We start from the raw sequence: 23,788 nt of genomic DNA on the forward strand, positions 1-23,788 counted from the left end.
ATTCTGCAGTCTGTGTTACACACATTTATATGGCATAGTAGTCTTTTCTGTATTTGCAGTTGAAATGGGTTCAACTGAAGGGAGTCCCAATAGAGAGAGAGCGAGAGAAGAAACAGTTTTACACATCTAAAAATAAAATATTTGACAGGATCCTCTGCTTGCGTCACCCACCACCCCCCACCCCCCTTGTGGTTCAATCCCAACAAACAACCACTCACACATACCCTTTGAGTTGTGGTTGTGTAATAGAACTGCCTTGTTAAGGATAGTCACACGCACATACACATGGAAAATAATCATGCTTCGTCACAGGGTTGAAGAAACGGTTTGGAATAGCAGTGTGTTATAGTAGTATTGCATACTGTATCCTACCCTAAAATTAGCAAAGCCTGCTTTGGGGGGAGCCTGGTATAACCTAATGCAACATTAAATATGGATGCAGGCTTTTCTTAGGGACTTGCTCCTGGTTGGGTTGAGCCTTCCAACTCATTGAAAGGGTAGAAGTTAAAAGTAAAGTGTCCTTGAGGACATTTCCTGAAAATATAAACTTCTCTGCTCTCTGAAATATTGTGAGCAGCATACCGTAAACTCCCCCTACGTTCAGTATGTGCAAAAGAATCACAAGTAACTCTATTTTTAGCTCATGAATATTTAGCTGTGAAAGTGTAGAAAACTGACATATAGTTTTAAGTGATATGAAGTTAATCGATTGTATGCTCTCCTTGACTGTACACTTGCACATTTTTGGTTTTTTGTTCTAATTGGTCAGCTGTAAACATTTTTTTGCCTTTGTATTTGCAGGACATCCAGGCTGAGATCGATGCCCACAATGACATCTACAAGAGTGTGGATGGAAACAAGTCGAAGATGGTCAAGGCTCTGGGCAGCTCAGAGGAAGCTGTGTTCCTCCAACATAGATTGGATGACATGAACCAACGCTGGAGTGACCTGAAAGTCAAATCTGCCAACATCCGGTCAGTAAATCTCCATCTATTGCATAGAAATAAAAATGTCTTTTTTCCTTTCTCTAGTGTTTTGGGTCCCCTAGCTCAAATTGCAGTTTTCTGCTGCTGTCAGCTTCCAAAAGAAAGAAAGACATCTTGGCCAAATGTCTGGATCATGGCAGTGCTTCAAGTAGGTCTCTGCCTCAGTTTACTGTTTTGTGGTAAATCAAACCGTAAACTGAGGCAGAGACCTAATTGCAGAAGTTAGTTTCTTTGAGTCTGTAATTCTCATGTATCTTATAAAAACAAAACAAAAACATTCAATGTTCTAAATGTTAGCAATAATGTACTGTTCTTTAAACTCTGTATGCTTCTGTTACTATTTATTGACTATTAATAACTCTCAGTTCATGGAAAAAAAGATTTCTATTTATGATAAAGCGTGGGTCAAGTGTCTTAGATTCATAGAAAACCACATGTGACATGCAGTGCAGCAATGCAGATTTTTCAGCTGGATGATGTCAGCTATCAGCTGTACAGATACAGTCCTGTGCTCCACTGGGATAAAGCACATCTCCAGTAGGAGCCCCCAGTGACATGTAAACTTCTGAGTACACAGACAGTGCCACGTCAGCCACAACCTTTGCATAAATAAGATTGGTGATGGTTGGCAATGTAGAGGATGAAGAAAGTGAGGGTGGAAGTGAGGTTGACAGGCCCAGATGGAGACGGAAAGACAAAGAGAGGTGAGAGGGTGGTGGAATGAAGCAGGACATGAGCACAACAAAACTACACATGCAGGAGGAAACTGAGGGAAACACAGGCTGAGAAGAAACAGGGATATAAAACTAAAAGTTGTGCCAAAAGATTCTGTGGTAAAATGACTTTATTCTAAGTGAAAAGGAATAAATGGGAGTTTGTCAAGTGATGCAGACATAGTAGGCTGGACTTTATCCACGGGAAGACAAGGGAAAGAAAAATAGACAGAGAGAGACAGTGTGTATGTGCATGTGTGGGGGTTGTGGGGTCCAATATGTGTTGATTGTATCCATCCCATTATGCCTTAATTGCAGTACATGTGTAATTAAGGCTAACTCTTTGTACAACATGTTCAGATACGTGCCGAGAGGAGAGCAGAAAATAGGCCTTATCAACACATATTGCATGCATGCTACCACCCGCACAATTACTGCGGCTCCCAACTGTGTTCCCTTTTATTAATTAGATCTACACGGAAAGGGCAGCAGCCTCTTTTGAGTGGCCAGCAATCAGATTTTACTGGTGTTTTGTAGTAAGGGCTTTTGAGTTGTTTATTTCAATTTTTATATAATCAGTTTCCCAAAAACATCAAACCTGTACATTATGTATCTTATCTATAGTTAAAGATATTTGAAGATGCATGCAATATGATAACCGTTTAAGTGGATGGTGTGTAGGGATCTCCCAATGCCGATACCAGTATTGGGCATCAGGCCTGATTTTACCTTTGTACGCTTGTTCTCCAATACTGCGTTAATACTAAGATAATTGATGATAACAAAGGTAAAGCCGTCTTATGACTCTTAAGATCCATTTTCTAACAGTCATACTCATGTTTCTCAAGAATATTTTAAAAACGTTTAGTTTTTGTGACTGAAATCGAGGGTTACACAGTATATAGTAACTAGAATGTTGCCTTAAGTTTGCTTTGTTTTGCAAAGACTCAACAATCAGTGCTGATGCGCTTCTACTGTATATCCAGTATCTCACCCTCAATCTATGTTTGTTAGTATTTTTTTATTTTCTGTTTTGTTCTTTTCATTGAAATTTGCTCTGTTTATTAAGCACGGGTCTCTGCCATATTTGTATTACCACAAGAAGGCGCTATAATTTCCGTTCTCGTGGGGTTTTCTTAATAGTAAAGTATTGATGAGGATTTTACTATCCAACAACTCATTCTAAAAGCAAAATTGTTTAGTACTTTTATCAGTACACAGTATCTGAAGGTACTTATACATGTAGAGTAAGTACATATACTTAGTCTCATCCCTAATGGTGTATGTTGGCAGAGCCCATCTGGAGGCTAGTGCTGAGCGCTGGTCTCGTCTGCTGGGCCTCCTGGAGGAGCTGTGGAGGTGGATCTGCATGAAGGATGAGGAACTTGCTAAGCAGATGCCTATTGGAGGAGATGTGCCCACCCTGCTGCAACAACAGAACCATTGTACGGTGCGTACTGTTTCCACAGGCAATGTTCTTGCCACGCTGTAAGTTTGTTCTGGCATGCCCTTGTTTTCATCAATGTTCCAATAAGTTGAGTTTTTCAGGTTTTTACTTTTTGATACTCATGAGAAATGATGATTGTGTTTTTACTCGATACACCAGTCACCCACACTAAGCCACAACGTTTAGTCCACCTATTGGCTTTAATGTGTGATGGACAGGGGTCAGCATGGCCAATCTGACCCCTTTCCATATTCATTAAGCTGGGAAGCACTGTGTTTCTGACTCCTGTTGATCATAGCCAGCATAATTTTTTTTTTGTTCATCCATCCATGCTGGCCATGCTGGTCAAATTCAGCTGAGTGAGAATCTTCATAATACTGTAAAAAATACACCTGTTACTGATAAAACTGTTGATTGGTGGATGGATGTATACCTAAGCATCATTGTGCTGCAAGACTAGACAAAACATTTGATATATTCAAATGGGACAAAGAATCTGACAATAAAAACATCTGACACACCCTGTACAATATGTTTTGTAATGTAACCAACTGTAGTAAAAACCCAGGCAGTGGATTTACAGTGCATTTAGTTCAGCATTTGAATTACAATGATCATACTTACTCAGCAGAAACTATACACAAACTTTTCTCAGCCCAGAGTTAAAGATCAAAATCAATTCTGTACAATCAGTACTGCTGTTCTTCTTAGAATCATTGTTAGTTATCACCTGTAAATTACACTGTGTCATTTAATCTAGCAAGTGGTCAATACTTTTATTGTGCACACCTATTCACACCTTTTGCATTCAACACTGCTGTTTGTCATCTGTGTTCCCCACTGTATTATTTATTTATGGTTACTACTGGTTGTTGTGATGACACATTGGCATGTAATTGCTTTCAGATAAATGTCTCACCCCATGGCTACTTTTTATTCCCAAGCCAAGAGGCTGCCACTGCCATTATTGTTGCTTTCGACATCATAATGCCTTTCTCCACAACCCATTCACCACGCAATTGTTCCCCAAAGTTCCTTGAGCGTAAATACAGCATGTGCAGTCATGCATGGGCAGAAGGTTACATGCAGATTTCAACAGATGCCCTACTCATGCACCTGCAACAGACATATAAATCTATGTGTTAGGATACACTGAGAGTAATCTACTTTGAACAAACCCACATTTGTAGTTGTGTGCATTAAGGATGTGCAAGGTTTGATAACTATGTAGCAAACAATTTTATGTACAATCATTAACATATTGTGTAATGTAATCATATATTAAACCTTATAATATACATGAAAAGCTCTACATGGAAGGAGGAGAGCAGAAAATTAATTAAACGGAAGCTTTTTGAGAAGGGTATACAAAATTGTACAACCCAAATTCCAAAGAAGTTGAAACGATGTGTAAAATACAAATAAACACAGAATGCAATGATTTGCAAATCTTATCAACCCATATTTTATTTACAATGGAACATGAAACCCCTACATTTTAATATTTCATGGAAAATACGGGCTCATTTGTAATTTGATGGCAGCAACACATCTTATCCCACATCCCCACAGGCCCGAAGATTTTAACTGTTGTTCAAAGAAGAGCTGATGCTACACACTGGTAACCATCACCCTGTTCCATCTTTTCTGAAATGGTAAAATGTCTGTTTCAACATCAGATATGTTTTTTATATTATATTGTAAATAATATATGAGATTGATGAGATTAGCAAATCATTGCACTCTGTTTTTATTCACATTTTACACATTGTCCTAACTTCTTTGGAGCGGGGTTGTATTTTCATGTAAAACGAAGCATTAAAGTATAGGAACTTAAATTTAAACCTAACCCATTTGGTGCATTCTTTTTTTCACGTATTTCTAAGACAGCTGTTGACTTATTGAGGTAGGCAGCGATAAGTGATCTACTGTAGAGACAGAATGGGGCTCTTTTCAGCGGTGAACAATCAATTACTTGGCTGCTGTAACACCTACTAAGTATAGTCTCTTAATGATTTAAAGAATCATTATTCACAACTAGAACCGACTCAGGGGAGAAAAAATCCTCAAGATTCTGACAGACAAAAACATATTTTTAAAAGATTATGGCAGCTGGGTAATGTGACTCCTATGCTGCACACCATGGTAATCAAAAATTCTCTTCTGAGGTGTAAGATAATTTTGAGGCTCGCCTGATGGAGAGCCTCAACTTGGCAGATCAGTTGTGCTCCATTAGATAAGGCTGATTAGATTAGGCTGAGAGAACACAATAACTGCACGAGAATACTCACATCTCCACTTTCACCTTCCTTTCCTCATTACCCTCTTTGAGGTCTTCCGTCTCATTTCTGTCTTTCTTCTCTGTGGCTGTTAGTCTTCTGCCTTTGCATCTCGTTTTTTTTTTTTCAGATTCCACCTTTCTCTTTCTTTCTCACCATGTCCACTCCTTTGGTTTCCTATTCATCCCGAGGTCTTTGGCTTGGAAAAAGAAAATAATGGAACAGGCGAGCTGAAAGTGAGAAGAGCTCACTTTTCATTTTGACCGTTATATTTTCCCTTCACTTCCTTCTACTCTGTATTCTTAATATATGTCCTGGAGGTCTTGCTGACCCTGAGAGGGATGAGCAGGCAGAGCAGCACAAAGAGCTGGGGCTTTGAACACGTCATGCTCTATTACTTGCTTACACTGACACACATGCATTCAGGTCCCCTGTGCTGATGCATACATACACACACTTCAGTCCCTTAGTGATAAACACACACATACATGCACCAGCTGCTCTGTCAGAGATGAGATAAATGTGTATAACTATATGGAAATTGCTATCTACGAGCTTTGAAAGGAAAGTATAAAAAACATACTTTCCCACTTTTTTGCTGAGATACTTGGAAAGATAGGAGGGGGAGGGCGAAAGCTAAGCCACTTAGCCCAACAGAGAGCAACGAATATAGCTGGCATTAAGGAATCAGAGGGAAGAGAAATATGTGAAAGCAGTGGTCCGAACAGTCAGTAGAAGAAGGTGATGAACAGGAAGTGGCAAACCGTGGCAAAAATGAGACATGAAAGACATTTATAGTATGAAGGTAAAAGATAGGAAGAGATAAATATCATACACTTTACCTGTTTATTTTCATGATATTCCATTTTCTTACTGTTGCATTAGATTCCGCTTGAAAGGAGCAGTCAATCTGGCAATATGCGGAGAGAATTTAAAAGGTTTGATAGGGAGTGGTATTTTCCTGTCTTATGAGAGTGACTTATATTGAATCGTCTGTGTTTTTCCCCACTAAAATGGCCATAATAGCATTTATTAATCGCACATTCAATTATCCAATAAAAGCCCTTAGTCAGCATTCATCTGATTAAACTCATCAGTCTGCTCTATTAAATTAACAGCATTTAGTTCAAGAAGTGGAAACAAGGGATAAAGTGCTCGTAGGCATTTTAATGACCCTTATCTTTCAGCAAAAGTAGCATTTTGTCTGCATTGTTGGGACAGTCTAGCACGTCTGTTTTGTAGTGAATAAATCTGAAAAAAACAGGCATTGTGGTTCTATTTAAACTTTCATTTGGTCAACTCGATTTTCTGTGTAGAGTGGTAGGTATGTTTAAAGTACATACAATTACCCAGTCTATGGCAAAGGAGGTTCTAATAACCTGCTACAGAACCTATCTTAATCATTATGCCTCCATGATTGATTAGCATCATTTGCACATGAACGGACAGGTCGTAAAGGAGAAGGAAAGTGATTAAAGTGCTGTGGTGGACTTTACCTTATCTCTTAGTAAAGGACCCTCCCCCCACCACACACACACAATTGGTTTGCTTTGAGTAACTTTTAATTATTTGCATCTGCTTCCTCTCCATTTGCTAGGAGCAGTTTTGTGACTTTGTTAGACTCGTGCTGCGAACAGCCCTGTCTGAATTAATGGTTTTATTAAACTTGGGTCAAGCGCAAGCTTAGTAAAACAATATTACATGGAGACGTGTACATTACACCTAAGCACTATGATATATTGCAGATTAAATAAAGTTTCAGAAATATATATTACTAATGGCTCAAATGACTTGTGTGTAATGAAAGGTGTTGCAGTGAAAGCATCTACTGTTCCTCTTAGCTGAGAGCAGCCAGCAGCTGTTTGGACAAAATAGCTGTTCAAGCTGACTGTACACTACTAACCATGCAACAGATGACAGACAGGCACAGTTAGTGACTAGCTGGTGAACATAGTGGAGCATTTAAAATAATTCAAAATAATTTTTTATTAACCTAGTTAAGAATAGCCAAGGCTGTAAGCAGTAGATTAGTAGAGCATGTCAGGGAGTATGATTTAAACAGAACAAGAGCAAATTAAAGACCTGCCCTTATTTATCTTTTACATACACAGTCATGTCTCATCAGTCATAGGCCAGCAGGGATTTGCTTGGAAAAAAGTTTTTTTTCCACTCTAAGGCGCCTTCATGAAGTGTGTCATTGTACTGTACATGTATAAAGTTGCAAAGTCTAATGTTCCCATACTATAATATTTGAGAAAATGTGCATCTTTCTAACAATACCTTTGTCTAATATTTATTTTTATTTTTTCACCATTTTCATGGCGGTTTGTCATTTGTTTGAGCTCTTATAATGCAAGCTCCTTAAGTCCCACTCAGCTCTTTTCCTGATGTTAAGAGCTTGTGTGTTGTACTGGTTCTTTTGGGAGACTTAATTTTTCTGGAAGAAGATGAGACATGCAGTAATATTGTGGTGAGGCAGAGATAGCAGGCTTTTGAGTGCAGGAGGAGGGATGTTTGGCAGAGCTCTGAAAGTAGCTGTGTTGAGATGTTATCTTATCGATACCACAGCACAGGGCACACGGTGATAACAGTTTGCTGTGCTACTAAGGCCACACGCAAACACAGACCCCCCTCCCCTCACACACACACACACACACACACACACACACACACACACACACACACACACACACACACAGCCAAGGTCACTGTCACTCATAGCTATAAAATAGAAGTATTGTGTGACTTACACAATTCTTTCTGGGGTGTTTTTTGTTGTTGTTTTGTTTTTTGTTAACCTGAACACTGTAGATCTGTTTCTCATGCCCCCTATGAAAAGTGTCCCTGTGTGAGTCCAAGACACTGATAATGTGTCTGGGAGTTTCAAAAACACTTTGGATGTTAAGAAAAGGTCTGTAGAACTGTCGTCTGTCTGAACTGCAAGGACGACACACAGAGAGGTTGTTTCTGCTCTAAGGAAAGGAATTACTTGCCATTCTAACAACCTCCTGTGGTTTTGTCTGTGTCTTTGGATCCAGTTAATGTATGAGAGTGACATTTGGCAAAAAAACTACTGACAAGTAATACACTTACATATTGATACAGCCACAGATTCAGAGTTTATTCTTGACCTTAGAAAAGGCAGCTGTCAAAATAATCTGCCCACAAGGTCCATTTAGTTACTGTTTTTTTGCTTTCCATCATATCACATTCCTCAGCATATGGAATTAGAGGCTGTTGTCGGGGATTTGTAAATTTAAATCGTGCATTTTATTCAATGCACTAATATAACTTTTTATTGATTTTGAACTAAAAGGTGAGCTTAGAAGTTTTTTCTTGATTATGAAACAAAAAAAAAAAACTACTTCTACTACTCTGACATTATAACTATTACTACTTATACAAGAATGTTTGCACCAGGATGTCATTTATGCTCACAATTAACTACCTGTTTGTGATTTGCAGGTCAGAATTTATTGTGAATATATTATAATACAACTATTTCATATTGAATAACTTCTTCACGCTTAATTCAGTCCCTTCTTAAGCTTAATTTCATTCAACAACAAATCTGTGATAGCAAAACAAACAAAAAAAATTTTTAATAAAAAAAAAAAAGTTGTTTTTGTCTTGTAGTTGTTCTAGCAGCTAAACCACCCACTCTCGTTTTCTTATCTCTGCTCCCCATACACACCTCTTTTCCTCTTCCTCAGTCACCTCTCATTTAGTTTCTATCTCTCAAGGTCCCCTCTCTGAGCTACCTGCCTATTACTGTACGTTTCCTCCATTTGAGCTGGAAGGAACTCATTGGAGCGGAGCAAACCATTTATTAGCAGGGGTGATTTAATTTGTGTTCAGCAGGATGCTCCATTTCGGCATGAGAGTGCATTTGTCTGCTGGAGGCAGTGTGAAATTTTCATTGCTGTGGTCTAAACTTCACATTTACAGAAATTATTTTTTTAAATGTAGATGACCAAAAATAGTGTGTAGATGCTGTGAGGCAAGGCCTGTGAGTAAGCTACTTGTTATCCTCCTACTCCGTTATTCTCTCTATTCTCCTCTCTTTAGGTGGTACTGTATACGAAACCCCACCGAACCCAAAATGTTGTATCTGCCACTCTGTCAGTATTGTGTGCAAATTTTTGGCATCTCATTTTTGCTGCACTAGTCTGTTTGATAAGCCCTACAAGTGTGAGACTTTATCAAAGCAATTCATCCCTTCTAATCAACTTGCGCCAACATACCGCCTTAAACTACATTGCCTCCTCACAAAGCAATCACACACTCCAATAGGCAACGAAGTCACCTGGGGTCAGACTTATATTAAAACAAGAATAATTATGCTGTTAGATGCCATACTCGCCCGCTCTATCTATTTTTATCGGCAAGGTTTACCATTTGACATGAGGTTAAGAAAAGTGTCTATCAGATTGCTTTGTGAACTTGTACTATATGTCTATTTCCTCTACTGTAGGGCCTGGAGAGTGTGTGGTAGTGTGTCTATTGCAGTGTCAGCTGCTTTGTAAACGGATAAGCAGGGTGTGTGGTATCAATTCAGACCCTATAACAATAATTCTTATATAGTTATAGTACCCAGCAACTTACTTTACTCTGTGGATCACTCACCTATTTTTGCACTGACCCCGAGGAAATGCTGTTTGACCTCGTAGTCTTGCCTTCCATCTCTGTTCTGTTGTCAGTGCTCTCACTCCTGCTGACACTTACAACGTCTGGCTAGGAAAGCGTTTAATGCAGTAATCACCTAATTATCCATTGAGAGTGTTGTTTATCTTGTTCATAAGCTTTTGAATTTTGGTCATGCGTGCCCATGTCTGACTGTGAGTCAATCAGAATTACCTTGTTTATTATCTAATGAAAATGGGAGCTGATTTAAGCAGAACCATTTGATCAGGGGGTATTTCTGCAGGAGCAGCAATCTGGATACTGCATCCTGGCTTAACATATACTGGGTTCATTTGGCGTTCATTGGCACAGACAAGATCCGGAAACAAGTCAAACATGTACTGTACATACCTGGAGAGGAAAGGCATTAATCACCCAATCTCAAATTATCTGTTAAAAATAAACTCTGCTTTCAAATTCACTCAGTCTTACCGAGCCTTCTGCATATTAAAGTCATTAGAAAATCTTTATTGGGTTTTCCACATGCTGCGTATTGTAATTATCACAAAAATAAATTAATGACTGCATTTACAACAACTGAAAATGTTTTTTGACATTAAGTAATGCATATGTGAGCTGCTTTAACCAGTGTGCTGTATTTCCTTTGCAGGCACTACGGTCAGAACTGAAGGAACGTGAACATTTGGTGAATAGTACTTTGGACCAGGCCAGGATGTTTCTCGCTGATCAGCCAATCGAGGGGCCAGGAGAACCACGCAAGAATCTGCAGCCAAAGACTGGTACAATTGCACCTCCATAAAACATCTACATACTTATTCCAATGTCTGGAAAATAATCAAAAGATGTTGTGTTGTCTTATGTTATGATTTGCATTAGAGGGGTGGTACTTAGGACATGTACGTTCCCCTGCAAAATGAGCTGAAATTCAATTCAACAAAAAATGTCAACAAAAAGAATATTCATACACTTCTGTTTAGTTAAAGTATTTTGGAGAACAATTGAGTTGAACAAAGAAGATGGTCACAGGCAATAATGTGAGAAAAAGAGGGACATGATGTCCAACAAAGCTGTTTGACTGGCCTTTAACCTCTAGGTCAATACAATGTCCATGTCCGTTTATACCGAGTTTTCTCATTCAGTAAAAAAACGGCCCCGTGGTTGTCTTTAAACTAGTATTGAGGAGATATGTTTTGCGTCTGTTCCCCTAAAACGCTCCCTGATATCTGAACTGGTATTCAGATGATTAAATTGCATGGCACCCAAGAATCAAGTATGCGGCAGCTCATTTATCCCACCCTCTCTATCTCTGTTGGATGTAGCAGGGAAGTCTTGGTTAAGTCAGCACATTTCCCTTCAAACTAAAACCCCACTGTGTAAATAATTAAAGTAACCCAAGGGGCTGTGTAGGGGTGTGGTGAGACTTCAGAGCGCCGAATGATAGGCTTGTTTTCTGTGATCTTTGATATGGATATCAAAGTGTCGTCTCACTATATAAATAGATAAAAGCTGATTTAGGATCAGAGGCTGTTCTTGTTGTGTACTCAGTAGAGATGAGATTTCTTAGAGTGACACTGTGGTAACATCTTAACAATTCTAATTTGCCCACATTATCTCTTGTTGTACTTAGTTTTGTTCATGGCACTACATCATTAGTTTGTACCCCACATTCTTAATCATAAAAGATAAACCACCACTCTGTGTGTTTCTGTGCGAGGTGCTACCTGCGGTACATCTTAGAAGAGTCTGACTTAGGTGTGTGCATGGGAGGGAGAGAGACAAGAAAGAGGAGATTGCAGAGGTTCAACGGGTGAAGATGATAATTCAGTCATTACCCTGGAGATGAGACCTTAGGACTCATAAAAGCTGCTCATCTTTCTTTGTGGTTAAAGCGAGTGGTTTGGGATCAGGTTTCTCTCCTGCCTCTTCTTTTCTATTTTTTTTCCCACATCCTCCAATATGTCAGAATCAAACTGTCCTGTCACCTTTCCTGCCTTCATCATTCCCAAGATCCCCTGTCCCTCAAACAGTTTTTTTAACCCCTTTCTTTCTGTAGGATTTTAAAGATGTCATTTTATTAAAATGAAAGCGCTCTATAAGTTGTAACCTCTATCTTTTAATTATATATAACAGTGAGAATATTGGATAAATGAAAATTTCATGACATTTTGGCTAAGAAATGACTTAACTTGACTTAAGAATTTAACTTATTTGTGCTTGTTTATAAAAGTATATATTTGGAAAACAATATTATATTAAAGATTGCAAAGATCGTATGGTTTAAATTTCAAACATTCAATAACATTGTTTCCTCATCAACGACAAGTAAATGTATTTAGTTAAACATATGTAAATGAAGTTTAATGAAAAAATTTTAAACTTCTCCCTTAAGCATTTTCCCCCCTCTTTTTTTACATTTTTTTCCTTCTCTATCTTAAGACCTCACCCCAGAGGAGAAGGCCAGAGGGTTGGCTCGTGCCATTCGCAAACAGACGGGTGAGGTGAGGGAAAGGTGGGAGCGCCTAAAGGGACATTTGGGTGGCTGGCAGGGTCAGGTGGAGCGAGCACTGGAGCGACTCCAGGAGCTACAGAGCTCCATGGACCACCTCGACCTGCGGTTTACTCAGGCAGAGGAGGTCAAAGCTACATGGCAGCCTGTGGGGGATCTGCTGATCGACTCTCTGCAGGACCACATTGACAAGACCACGGTGAGTCTCTGCACTATCACAAAAGTATGATAGGAAGTTCAGACAACTTCCTCCTTTGTATTTCAGTGTTATTCAATGTATAAATCACATATTTTCTTTTAATTGCCTAAATGCCTATATCCAGCCACTTGCTGTGAATATTTAGTGCACTTTGATTAAATCAAAGCATTTGTCAACTATGCACATCTATGAAATAAGCATGTGAAACATTATGAGTGAGACTTGGCTTGAAAATCTCATACAATTTCCACATTTTGTTTACAGAACAAACCAGTACTTGATTTGATTATGTACTCAGTTTGATGATTCTGTCTTGTTTGTTTGCAAATTCTACTCATCAAATTTGAGAATGTCTTTCCCCAGGGAGACCTGGCCAAGGATCAGGCAACACATTCAGTTAACAAGCAGAAAAATGACAGCCTTTTCTAACAAACAGTAAACAGTGAATGAAGTAGCTGCAAAGGAGAAATGGAGGACAAAGGAAAAACTAAATATAGTTAAATTATGGCAGGTTGCATAAGGAAAGGCAACTGTTGCATTAATTTGACTGTGTGTTACACTACCCAAGATCTTAATAATGGTCTCCCTGTTGTATGGACAGTCTGGCCTTAATATCCAATATCCAATTATGTCTCTTAATATCCATGTCATGTAATGGATAATATAGTCTATTAAAAGATTACATAACAACCTTGGAAACAGAGCGACAGACAAAGCACAGTAAATAGTTTTATGTAAAGAGACTCTCTGCAAATTATAGTGGAAGAAAACTTGATTTTAAAATTAATTTATCTCCAGTTACAGATTATAAGGTTGTTAAGCTAAACAAGAAAAAGATACACAGCAATTAAAATATGAAAGAGGAGTAACATTCTTCCTGATGTGAGTTCAGTTTTTGCTAAAGTACACATGTTGTGATTAAGTAATGAGTCAGAATAATTATGATTGTCCTACAATTAAAATGCTAGTCTTTCACCCTGTAACAACATTAAACTTTCAATGCAGGCCTTCAGAGAGGAAATTGCCCCACTACGACACGATGTGCGTCTCGTCAATGAGCTTTCTGCAGAGCTGACTCCTCTGGACATCCAGCTGTCCTCCACTGCATCCAGGCAACTGGACCAGCTGAACATGAGATGGAAACTACTGCAGGTAAATGCTCCCGAGTCATTTGAAGCTATATTTTTCCAGATGCACGAAATTGTTTCTGAGTTTCTGTTCTTCCTTCAGCTGTTTGTCAACACTTGCCTAAATGAATGCCATCTTTAATATATCTTGATACTCTTTCTTCCTATTCCCTACCTTCCTGTCTGCCTTTATGGGTTTTAATCTCTTCTGTTTGGCTTTGTCTCGCTCTCCCCCTCAGTTTCTCTCTCAATGTACACGCTGGTTTACCTTGGGACTGAGGGTCGTCACTCTACCTGTGCACTGGTTTTATTTGAATACTCTGTGCTCAATGCAACACTTAGTCACTACACATCAATAGACGCTGTTCTCACAACACACCAGTGACATTCTTGCCTCTCTACCCGCTTGAATATCTTGATCTGATCCACTGTGGGTCTAGCTGAGAGTTTCTCAGATTGGAGCACGTTTCAGCCCTAGAGGCAAAATTCTGGAGACATCTTTTTGTAAGTCATCAGAAGAGAAGAAAAGAAAAGAGAAGTGATGTTGGTTGTGAATTAGGGAGTGAAACCTTCTTTAAGTTTAAATATCTAGCATAGAGCATAAGTAAGCAAGTTCTTTCGAACATGTTCCTGTCATCAAAGAAGGCCACTGTCCAGTCTACTTTATTTTCAATGTATTATTTATTAGTTTATTTTTATATAGTTTAGTTCTATAAACTAGTTTTAGTTTGAACTGGTGTAAATGAGACCAGGCCTGTAATTGTATAAAAAAATTGGTGTAGCCAGAGAGAGGTGTCATTTCAAGGTATATTTCTCCTGCGTTCTGGATTCGGAGCCTTGCGTTCCTTGGCCAGGCTGGCTTCTGATGCCTGGAGGATACAGGTCACACTGCCCAGCTGTGATGGCATCAATTTAAACACCAGGCAGCCACAGACCAACTCAGTAAAATGTATTTGAAGTTTCCGTTGTATGCAGCCACACATCATCGTTGCTGTAGATAATTGAGGTGTGGGCAGAAAAAAAAAGCATGTGGGCAGAATAAAAGCAGAAAATGGAGTTCTGTGTTAAAAAATACATAAAATCTTGGAAAGAAACCCAAAGTAGTCCCTCTTTAAGTATGAGACCACCGCAGAGTAAAGCTGGGTAGCTGGGTTAATGTGTAACCTTGTGATATTTCTCCATGTACTGCACAGACACTTTCTAATAGTCGTTCTGCCTGGAGAATGACCATAACTCAAATTCTGAGCCTGTGAACGGCAGGGTTTCAGTTGACTGCACACTTTTTATCTCTGCTGTCCACTCTTTTGGCTTCCTTCAATCAGCTGGAAGGCCATAGTTTCACAAATAATCAAGATCTGACTGTGTAGTCTTATGATTTGGTTTTTTGTATCCAGAGAGTTCACATCTTCCTCTCTGTGGGACAGTGACCATAATTGTCGTCAGTGGCTAGAAAGACGCTGAGCTATCATGCTTTTGTGTCTATTTCCAGGATTCCTCTGTGAGCAGGTGTGCCATAATGCTTGAGGGGCTGGTGTGTGTTTCCATGTGACAGGCTTGCTATAGCAGCCTGCCTGTACTACTGAGATGAAGCAAGCCAGCCCCGCAGCCACATAGGGCACAGGTGCGCTGCCTGAAAGGTCAAAACACAGCTTTGACATGAGGGAACGTGCATGTGTGAGATTGATAACTTATAGAAAAAACAAGTTTAACCTTTTTTCTGAACTAACTACGTAGAAAGCAGTATTTGTTTTATAATAGTTTTGTAATATGAATGGAATATGAAGTAGATACGAAGTCATCTCTACATTGAGTGCTGTGAGTCTCAATCTAATTTTGATCATAGTATTTTTGACTTCAGTTACCACACTGCCCTTTTTGACCTTCATCTGATCACAACTAACACAAAATGAAAGCAATAATATAATTTATATACACCATAAGATCATGCATCTTTTTTTAGTTTACCAACTGACCTCTGTTTTTAAGACTTATGCTAAAGGTTGCTGCTTTCAGGAATTCCCACAGAAATGACACTGCATGATACCTGATATATTTTAATTTTGTGAGAAAAAAATTAAAACTTTCAATCTACCATTAACTTAACTGTACCGAAAACGAATTCATCCCAACCATGGCTCCACCTCCAGCCCCTGTAAAGTTCTGTCTCTGTGAGTTTAATCTCATGTGACTGTCTTGTCTCCTGTCTGTCGGATCATTGTGCAGGTGGCGGTTGAAGACAGATTGAAGCAGCTTCAGGAAGCCCACCGAGATTTTGGCCCCTCCTCTCAACATTTCCTCTCCAGTAAGTACAGAGCCAGTTACTTCTAGGAAATTAGAAAATTGTCATCTTCACCCCTCACAGCCATGCATGCTCCTCTGTTATGGGTGGGTGCATGTGCATGCTCATACACTTTGCAGACGAGGCACTTTACTCTTGAATAATGCAATGGTTAATTACAACTCTCCACTGGCTCACTCATCTTTCTCCCGTCTTTATTCGTCATTAGCAGGCAGAGGGGAGCAGAGAGAGTTAGACACACAGCTATAGAAAAGATGAATGTAGTAATGTGGACCTTAAACAAAGCAGCTGTCTTTCGCTCTCTGTGTCTCTCTCTCTGTCCATCATTATTTCTCATAAGCACACAGCCATTAGTGCTCTTCCTGCTCCACTTGATTGGCTTTACAGGCTGTCAGACATATTGACAGAATGGACAATGTGCGATTCGGAGCAGGTGACAGGTTAGCTGCTGTTCTGTGCCACCTGTAGACATGAATTTTCTAACTCTCCCGTTGAGAGCTGGGCAACTGCACCAGACGAAATGCCGCTCTCTTCTTTCATCTTCCTGGCACTATGACAATATCTATGCCATCACACATTCACTCTCATTACACTAGTAGCTTAATATTCCCTCAGGGATCAATAAAGAACTGTGCTCCTATCTGGCCCTATCTATCTCGGATATATCCCAATCTCACTTAATCTCCTTCCCTTACTGTCTTTTCATCTCTCTATCTGAGCATCGAGCTGTGTCAAGGAGGAGGGAAAGTGGGAGGACGATAAATCAAGCAACATTTCTTCTCTGTATTACTCATGAGAGCATCTCAAGAGTTACTGTTTACTGTGGCAAGATTTTAAGACTATATCAGCTTGTCATTTTTGATATTTCCTTCGTCTGGATTTATTGTATTCTTTCATACATACAAAAAGCAACATAAACCTGGGGTTCTTTATTTTTTTCCTAGTTTTATACATTTCTTTTTCCATCCGTGCCTTGTCTCCCTCTTCCTCATTTTACTTTCAAGAAAACAATACCTAGATATTTTCCCCCAATTTCATGCACAGTAATTTTCTTCGTTACATAGTAAGATTATGTTTTAATGGAAGTGTTGGATGTGAAAATTCTTTCAAGTCAACCTCCAAATGCTAAATAGATTACTATACTGCATGGTCAAATTGAGCACTGTTTATGAAGATGGTATTTTGATTTAGACCGTTTGACTTCTTGCCTCTCTCTCCCAATCTTTCTTTTCTCTTTATCTCTGTCACTGTCTGTCTGCAGCTTCGGTACAGCTCCCCTGGCAACGTGCAGTTTCTCTGAATAAGGTCCCATATTACATCAAGTAAGTGCCGAGAAATGGCTCTGACAACCATCTTTGTGCTTGTAGAATTTCTATGTATTTGTAAATGTATGTATGAATTGTATTTATGTTAGTTTTGGCGAATGTTTCCTATATCCTTGAAATGCATGCAAAGCAGAACAGCTTATGCAGTTTTATTTTTTGGATTTGTAGTGAGTGAGTGAGTGAGTGAGTGAGTGAGTGAGAGAAAGACAGAGTTTTATACAATGCATTGTTTGTTTTTGACCCTTCAGCACAGGCTGCATGTCTATGAATTTTGAGCACTTGAATTAATGAGTGTTTTTTTCTGTCTCTTACCATTTAATTTGACTAATTTTTGGAGAGGTCACAGAGTATGCTGTATTTTTAAAAAGGCAAAGGCTGGAGAGAAGTCTAAAAAATGAACAAAACTGTGCAGAATTTTAAATAGGAGAGTTTAGGTCCTTTGTATTTATTGCTGTGATGATTCTTTTGCAACCCCTTGGATTGAGATGAGATGAGGCTTGCAACAAATATCTTAAACCATTTGTTTCCAGCTAGGTAATGCAAGTTAAGTCAGCCGAGTTAAAGCAATCAGGCTACAACTTGGACGATATACTCAACAGTCAGACTGTGTCATTTATGGCATATGATTTTTTGTGAGCTTCATGTTTGGAAAGAAAATTGATCAGTTTGTAGATTTCCAACTGCTTAATCTTCCTCACAAAACTTTAAATTGGGCAGTGGGGAAGAGTTTAATTCACTGATTTTGATTTTGCATTTTAAAGCTACTTCTAACTGAAATTGCCTATTATCCTAAACATTGTTCTGTAGGGAATCTTAAGTATTTTAAGCATTTTCAGATCAGAGCTCTGGCCTCCCCACCCACACATTTGCAACTGATAGCTGTTTTTTAATGTATATTCCCTTCTCGTATCATTTATTTTACTTGCAATTAGGAAATTCTTTCTGCTGATTTTATCCTTTGTGTATATTATAATTCAAGCAGTTTCACCTTCATATTTCTTATTCAGTTTGCCATTAGCACCTCCTTTTGAATAGATTATACCTGGCTGAATCCCAGGACAGCTTCTGCACACAGTTCTGCAGTAAGTCACTATAACAGTTTGAGTTTAACTTCTTGCTTCCCATTCTATTTTTTGCCAAATCAGACTAAACTGCAAGTTTCTATTCTATTGTGTTGGTACCGTATCAGCCAAGAGAGTGTCTTTACCTTTTAGCATGTGTCATTTTTCAAAGTGTGAATGGCCTCATTATCCAGAAATCATGCAGCTTATGTGCCAGTTAACTGCTGACTAACCAAATTTGAATCCATGTTTTTCAGCTGCTGGTTAGAAAAATCTCTGAGTAGCAAGTTACAGTAAGTGTTACTTAGGGTTTTAGGGGGATAAACTAGCGAATTTTCCCCTTTTAAAGTTGCCCCTTAAATAGTCTCTGCCAAGACTTTTTTTGAAAAGGCCTTTTTTAATTTTAATTCCTCTTTTGCCATTGTCCACACAACAATCCACAATAAAAGCTTTGACTGCTAAAATCTACAGGCCAAGTCTTGTCTCATGGATTGAATCAATATGGCCAAAGTCAATTGTAAAAGATTTTTAAAGCATTTATATTTTTATTGTTAAAGATTTCAAGTTGCTTGTGGATAGGTAACATAGCTTTTTCATCAATTAGTAATACATTTATAACTGTGACTGATAAATTATGACTTACTTAATGGTGGTTCATTCAAGTTTTATGAAAGCTTGTTAACACATTTTGTCAATCCTAAAAGTACTGTAGCAATTCCCTGCAGTTAATCACACTGAAAATTTGTTATTGATTTCAGAGGCGGTCAAGACAAATGTTGTCAGATAGAAAATAAAGACAAAAACAAAACTGGAGAAAAATTGGATTCATTTAAAGAAGGAAGGGAAGGACACCTGTGCTTTGTTTGCACCTGCAGCTTGGCACTAGAGGGGGATCAGAGATGAAAGCAAGAAACAGGCAACGACTCTGAGGACAGGCTTATAACTTTTGAGTCAGCAACAGCCTGTGATCACAGATGTGACCAGCCAATGAACCTGTATCCACCCACTCAAAAAAAACAAAAATGTGCACAAAGGCATTCACACAAAACAATACTCGCACATAAAAATCACACTCACATTGGCAAGGATATTCTTACACACACACAAAAATGCATATGAACTCCAACTGGAACCAGGCTATAACCCACTAATCAAATACACACACACCCCCACACACCCCCCCCACTGAGAGCACACACCATATGTTTTTTTTCAGTGCCTTGAAGATGGTCTGAGCAGCAATTTCTTGCATTTGCTTTCAGCACCTAAGTTGCCTCTTGGAAACAGTACGAAAAGAAGTCCTCCTTTAACTTTAAATACAACATATGACTCATCCTTGGTTTTTTAAATTAAAATAGTTTCCTATACACTGGGCTCTTCAGTCCACCTCCACTCACAAGCACACATGCAGGTGGGCACACACTCGTACCATCCCACTTAATTTGCAACTTGAAAAGTGAACTCTAAATCCATCCCTAGGACCAATCACAGGTCGCTTTCTGTGCCCTGACATCATCAGGACATCCGCATCATCCTTTGACACATTCATTACCCCAAACCCCTCCTCTTCTCCTCTTCTCTTTCCTTTCACACTCTGCCTCTTTCTTTGGGCTGACAAAGGGCCCCTGATTAAAACTGCGCCTTGTCCACCCCCTGTAGTGATGAGATCAAGCGACATATTGGGGGAAAATCAAATGTATTCACACAAGTTCTATGCCAACAGACTCACGCTGGCAACATCGCACGCTGTCCCTTTTCACCCACTCTAACATTTTAGCAGGGGCTCACATCTTTGTGAGCTTTCTGAGAGACTGCATATCTGCAAAGATTAGACAAATGCTTTTACAGCATTTCAAGGTTTTTCTGGATGTACTGTGCAAGTTTTTTTTTTTTTTTTCATTCTATGCTGAGAAGGTGTGTGTGTATGTGTTTGTGTGTGTGTGTGTGCGTGTGCGTGCGTGTGTGTGACTGGTAGTACCTAGAAGAGCAGTGAATCCTCATATACAGGATGGACAACGTGCATCCCCTCCTCAAGATGTCGATATTGGGTTTTCAAAAGAATTCTAACCTGTTTGAACTGTGTTTTAAAATTGGAATAATAATAACTCCAGGAAGGAGGGAATGTTTTTTTAGAGTATAAAAAAATGCAGGGGAGAGGTGAAAGACAGGAGATGTCAGGCAGTGAATGCAGGCACTTATCATCTGTCACAGACACTTCGTAATAAGTCTGGCAGGTTCCTGTCACAAAAAAAACCTTTCTGAAATCTTCCTCTTGCTTACTCAGATATTTGACGAATTCTGTCCTTTGGATATCCAGTTATGCCCATAATTATCATCTGCACACTCATAAATATTCATGACAGCATCTGAGAATGTGACAGTGACAAACTCCCAGCAGCAAAGGGAAATGTTGATGGGTCTGCAGCCAGCAGTTTGATGAGCTACAATTAGCTGTGGCCTCATGGTCTGAGGTGGGGTTGATGTATCCCACAGAAATTTTGTTATTGACTTTTCTTAATTTTTACTCGCCAGAGGTGTGTTTTTTTCTTTCATTCTATGCAATGACAGAAAGAGAAGTGTGTTCACTTCCCTTTCAGTCAGTTGTGAAAGTTGGAGTTATGGTTAATTGTCCTGTAGCACAGAAGGGAGTAATGAGCAAAACCTTTTTAACCTTCTGCCGGACTATAGCAGTTGGAAATGGTAATGCTGCACAGAAATGTCAAAGGAAATAGTAATTATTTCTCATAACTTTAATTTTCATTATAGTGATCTGTTAGTTAAAGAGGGTCTCGCTTCACTTGGATGGCACAAACTGCCTACTTTGGTTGCTCACTCAGATAGAAATCTCATAAAACATCTTTAAAAGGTTATTTCCTCCCTCACAGCACCCCAGTAGCTACGTAAAATTCATCATTTTCTGCTCGCTGCAGTATCCTTTTCTGTGACCTCATTTGATTTGTTTATGCCCAGTCTAGATGTCATTTTATGATGTTTATGAAGGAAAATGTCACATGCATCGCTTAAGATCGAAGCACCTTCATTTCCAGATGTTCTGGCTCAAAGTCAGCCACCTTCTGAAAAACTGGGAATTCTGACTAAAGGCCATTTCAATTGCTAGGTTCCGTTTTAATTTGTTTTAAATTTAAAGAAGATGCAAATTTAAAATGTAAATGTCAAAGGAAACCCAAAGCATTTCGAAGCATAATGTAATAGAGAAAAAAGTAAAAAAGTACATAATAAAATGCAACTTATCTATCACATGACCTAAAGGATCATTGTTTTTTGCGCAGAGGTTTACCCAGGATGTTTTGCTGTACCCAAGCTTTTATATGTTGCCCATAAAATCTCTGTTTTAGTTCTGTGCTTTTTAAAATGCCTCACTTGTTAAATTTTCCTGCTGCCTTACCTACACTACAGCAGCTTGGTAGTGAATGTGTCACCAGTTTGCCCGTTTTGTTTTCTTCCATTACCTTTTTCAGGCCAACAAAAGATTGCTCGGGAATTACAAAGGGAATTTGTTGAACCTGACAACTCAGTTGTCCTCATTATGACATTCATGAGCCGTATTTATAAGCAAAAACAATCTAATCTTTTTGTTGATGGAAACGCAGCCTGCTGTGTGGGTGCCTAGCTACAATATAGATTTTTGTGTGTTTATTGTGTATCCTATGTTTGTAGTGGCTCTCTGTTGTTTGCGATATACTCTTCTTCACTTGAATGACAAAAAAGTTTTATGCCAATAGCTATCAGCAAATTGTGACCTGGGTAGGTAGTATTCTTCCTCCTGTTTTTGTGCTTGTGTGCATCAAATATCAGCAAAACCCCGGACTTGAGTTCATTAAAATGTTTGTGAATTCAGGTATGATCCTTATAGGCCATCTAAATAAAGCAAGAAGGGGTCCTGAGTGCAGAGTGGTCAAGGCATTTTCTATGCCTGCGCAGTAATAAACATGTGGGATCCTGTTGTCCACTTTATCACCCCAGGTCACTGTTGCCACTTAACATCGCTTCCTGGTGCCTGTTAGCAGCAAGCAACCCATCGCAGAAACCACATGGAGGTTTCTGCATTAAAGACCAGACTTGAAAAAAGAAAATCTAAGCCTATGTATCAATACAGCTTCTGACATCCAGGTGCCTTTTTGAAATATACACACTTGGCCACATCAAATCCAGCAGAGCTCAAATAGATGCACTGATTGACAGGCACAGTTTGAAAAAAGGTCAGATTTTTGTAGTCGTATGTGTGTGTGAAGGTTGTTGTCATTTTGTGTGTGTGTGTGTGAGAGAGAATTCTCTCTGAAGCTGAAATGTAAACAGAGACTTGAGACTTGAAACTTTATATTTTTGTCCCATGGTGTTTGTAAAGGCAGATCCTGTGGTGATGAGAGGGTTTACAGTATTTGCCATTTTGTGTATATCATTTGCTTTTTTATTCAGAGTCCCTCTAAGGACTGTCTATGAGATTTATGATTTCTGGAGGAATCTGTAGCACCAATTTAGGCATGATGACATGTTGATAATGAAGATACTGACCACATTTGCTGACCACATTTTCCAACAATAGTGATATTAGCTTGCATCTACTGTGTATGTTTTTCAGTAGCTTGGCTTTTCAGTTGTTTTCGTGTTTTCCTTTCTTTTGTGATAACCCCTGATGGTGTGTGTGTGTTCATGCGCACGTTTATTTGAAGATTGTCCTAATAGGTCTGAAAGCCTGTTTAAGGGTGTGTTTGTGTTGACATTAGTTGAGGCTGTATTTTTTATTTTTTATTTTATGTATGGATGTGGGTCTGTGATTGCTGTCATGGTTCTCTTATATTGTTGTGCTTTCCAGTCACCAGACACAGACAACCTGCTGGGACCATCCAAAGATGACAGAGCTCTACCAGTCACTCGGTAGGGAACACACACCGTCACTAATGGTGTTTCTAGTGCTGACTGTCTTATGTTATTTTATTTTTTTAAAAAAAAATCTAAACATGAGGATTTTATTAAAGTTTGATTTACATTGTTTACCAAACATGTTGTGTCACTAAATAGAGATGTTTTTATTTTTTGATATCTGCCAAAGTTTAGGGATTATTAGCTCCCCCATTAAAGTATGATAGAGTAGATTTTGGAGCTTGAAGAAATGTAATTTAAAAAATTAACAGCAATATTTTGTTCTACAAACCATAGTTCTCTACTCTGCATAATCCACAA

At 38.9% G+C, this 23,788-nt stretch overlaps 1 protein-coding gene across 12 annotated transcripts in view; it reads left to right on the top strand.

Annotated features, from left to right (window-relative positions):
- The window catches only part of utrn (utrophin), a 157,850-nt gene that overhangs the window by 95,951 nt on the left and 38,111 nt on the right, over nt 1–23,788 (top strand). For all 12 annotated transcript variants that reach the window (XM_067482977.1, XM_067482976.1, XM_067482979.1 and 9 more), the window contains 8 exons: nt 802–974; nt 2,993–3,149; nt 10,719–10,848; nt 12,506–12,774; nt 13,780–13,926; nt 16,125–16,203; nt 17,462–17,522; nt 23,421–23,482. In XM_067482977.1, the coding sequence (XP_067339078.1) occupies nt 802–974; nt 2,993–3,149; nt 10,719–10,848; nt 12,506–12,774; nt 13,780–13,926; nt 16,125–16,203; nt 17,462–17,522; nt 23,421–23,482 (1,078 nt within the window). The remainder of the gene's footprint in view (nt 1–801; nt 975–2,992; nt 3,150–10,718; nt 10,849–12,505; nt 12,775–13,779; nt 13,927–16,124; nt 16,204–17,461; nt 17,523–23,420; nt 23,483–23,788) is intronic.

Source organism: Channa argus, chromosome 17 (assembly GCF_033026475.1).
Source record: "Channa argus isolate prfri chromosome 17, Channa argus male v1.0, whole genome shotgun sequence".
NCBI classification, from domain to species: domain Eukaryota; kingdom Metazoa; phylum Chordata; class Actinopteri; order Anabantiformes; family Channidae; genus Channa; species Channa argus.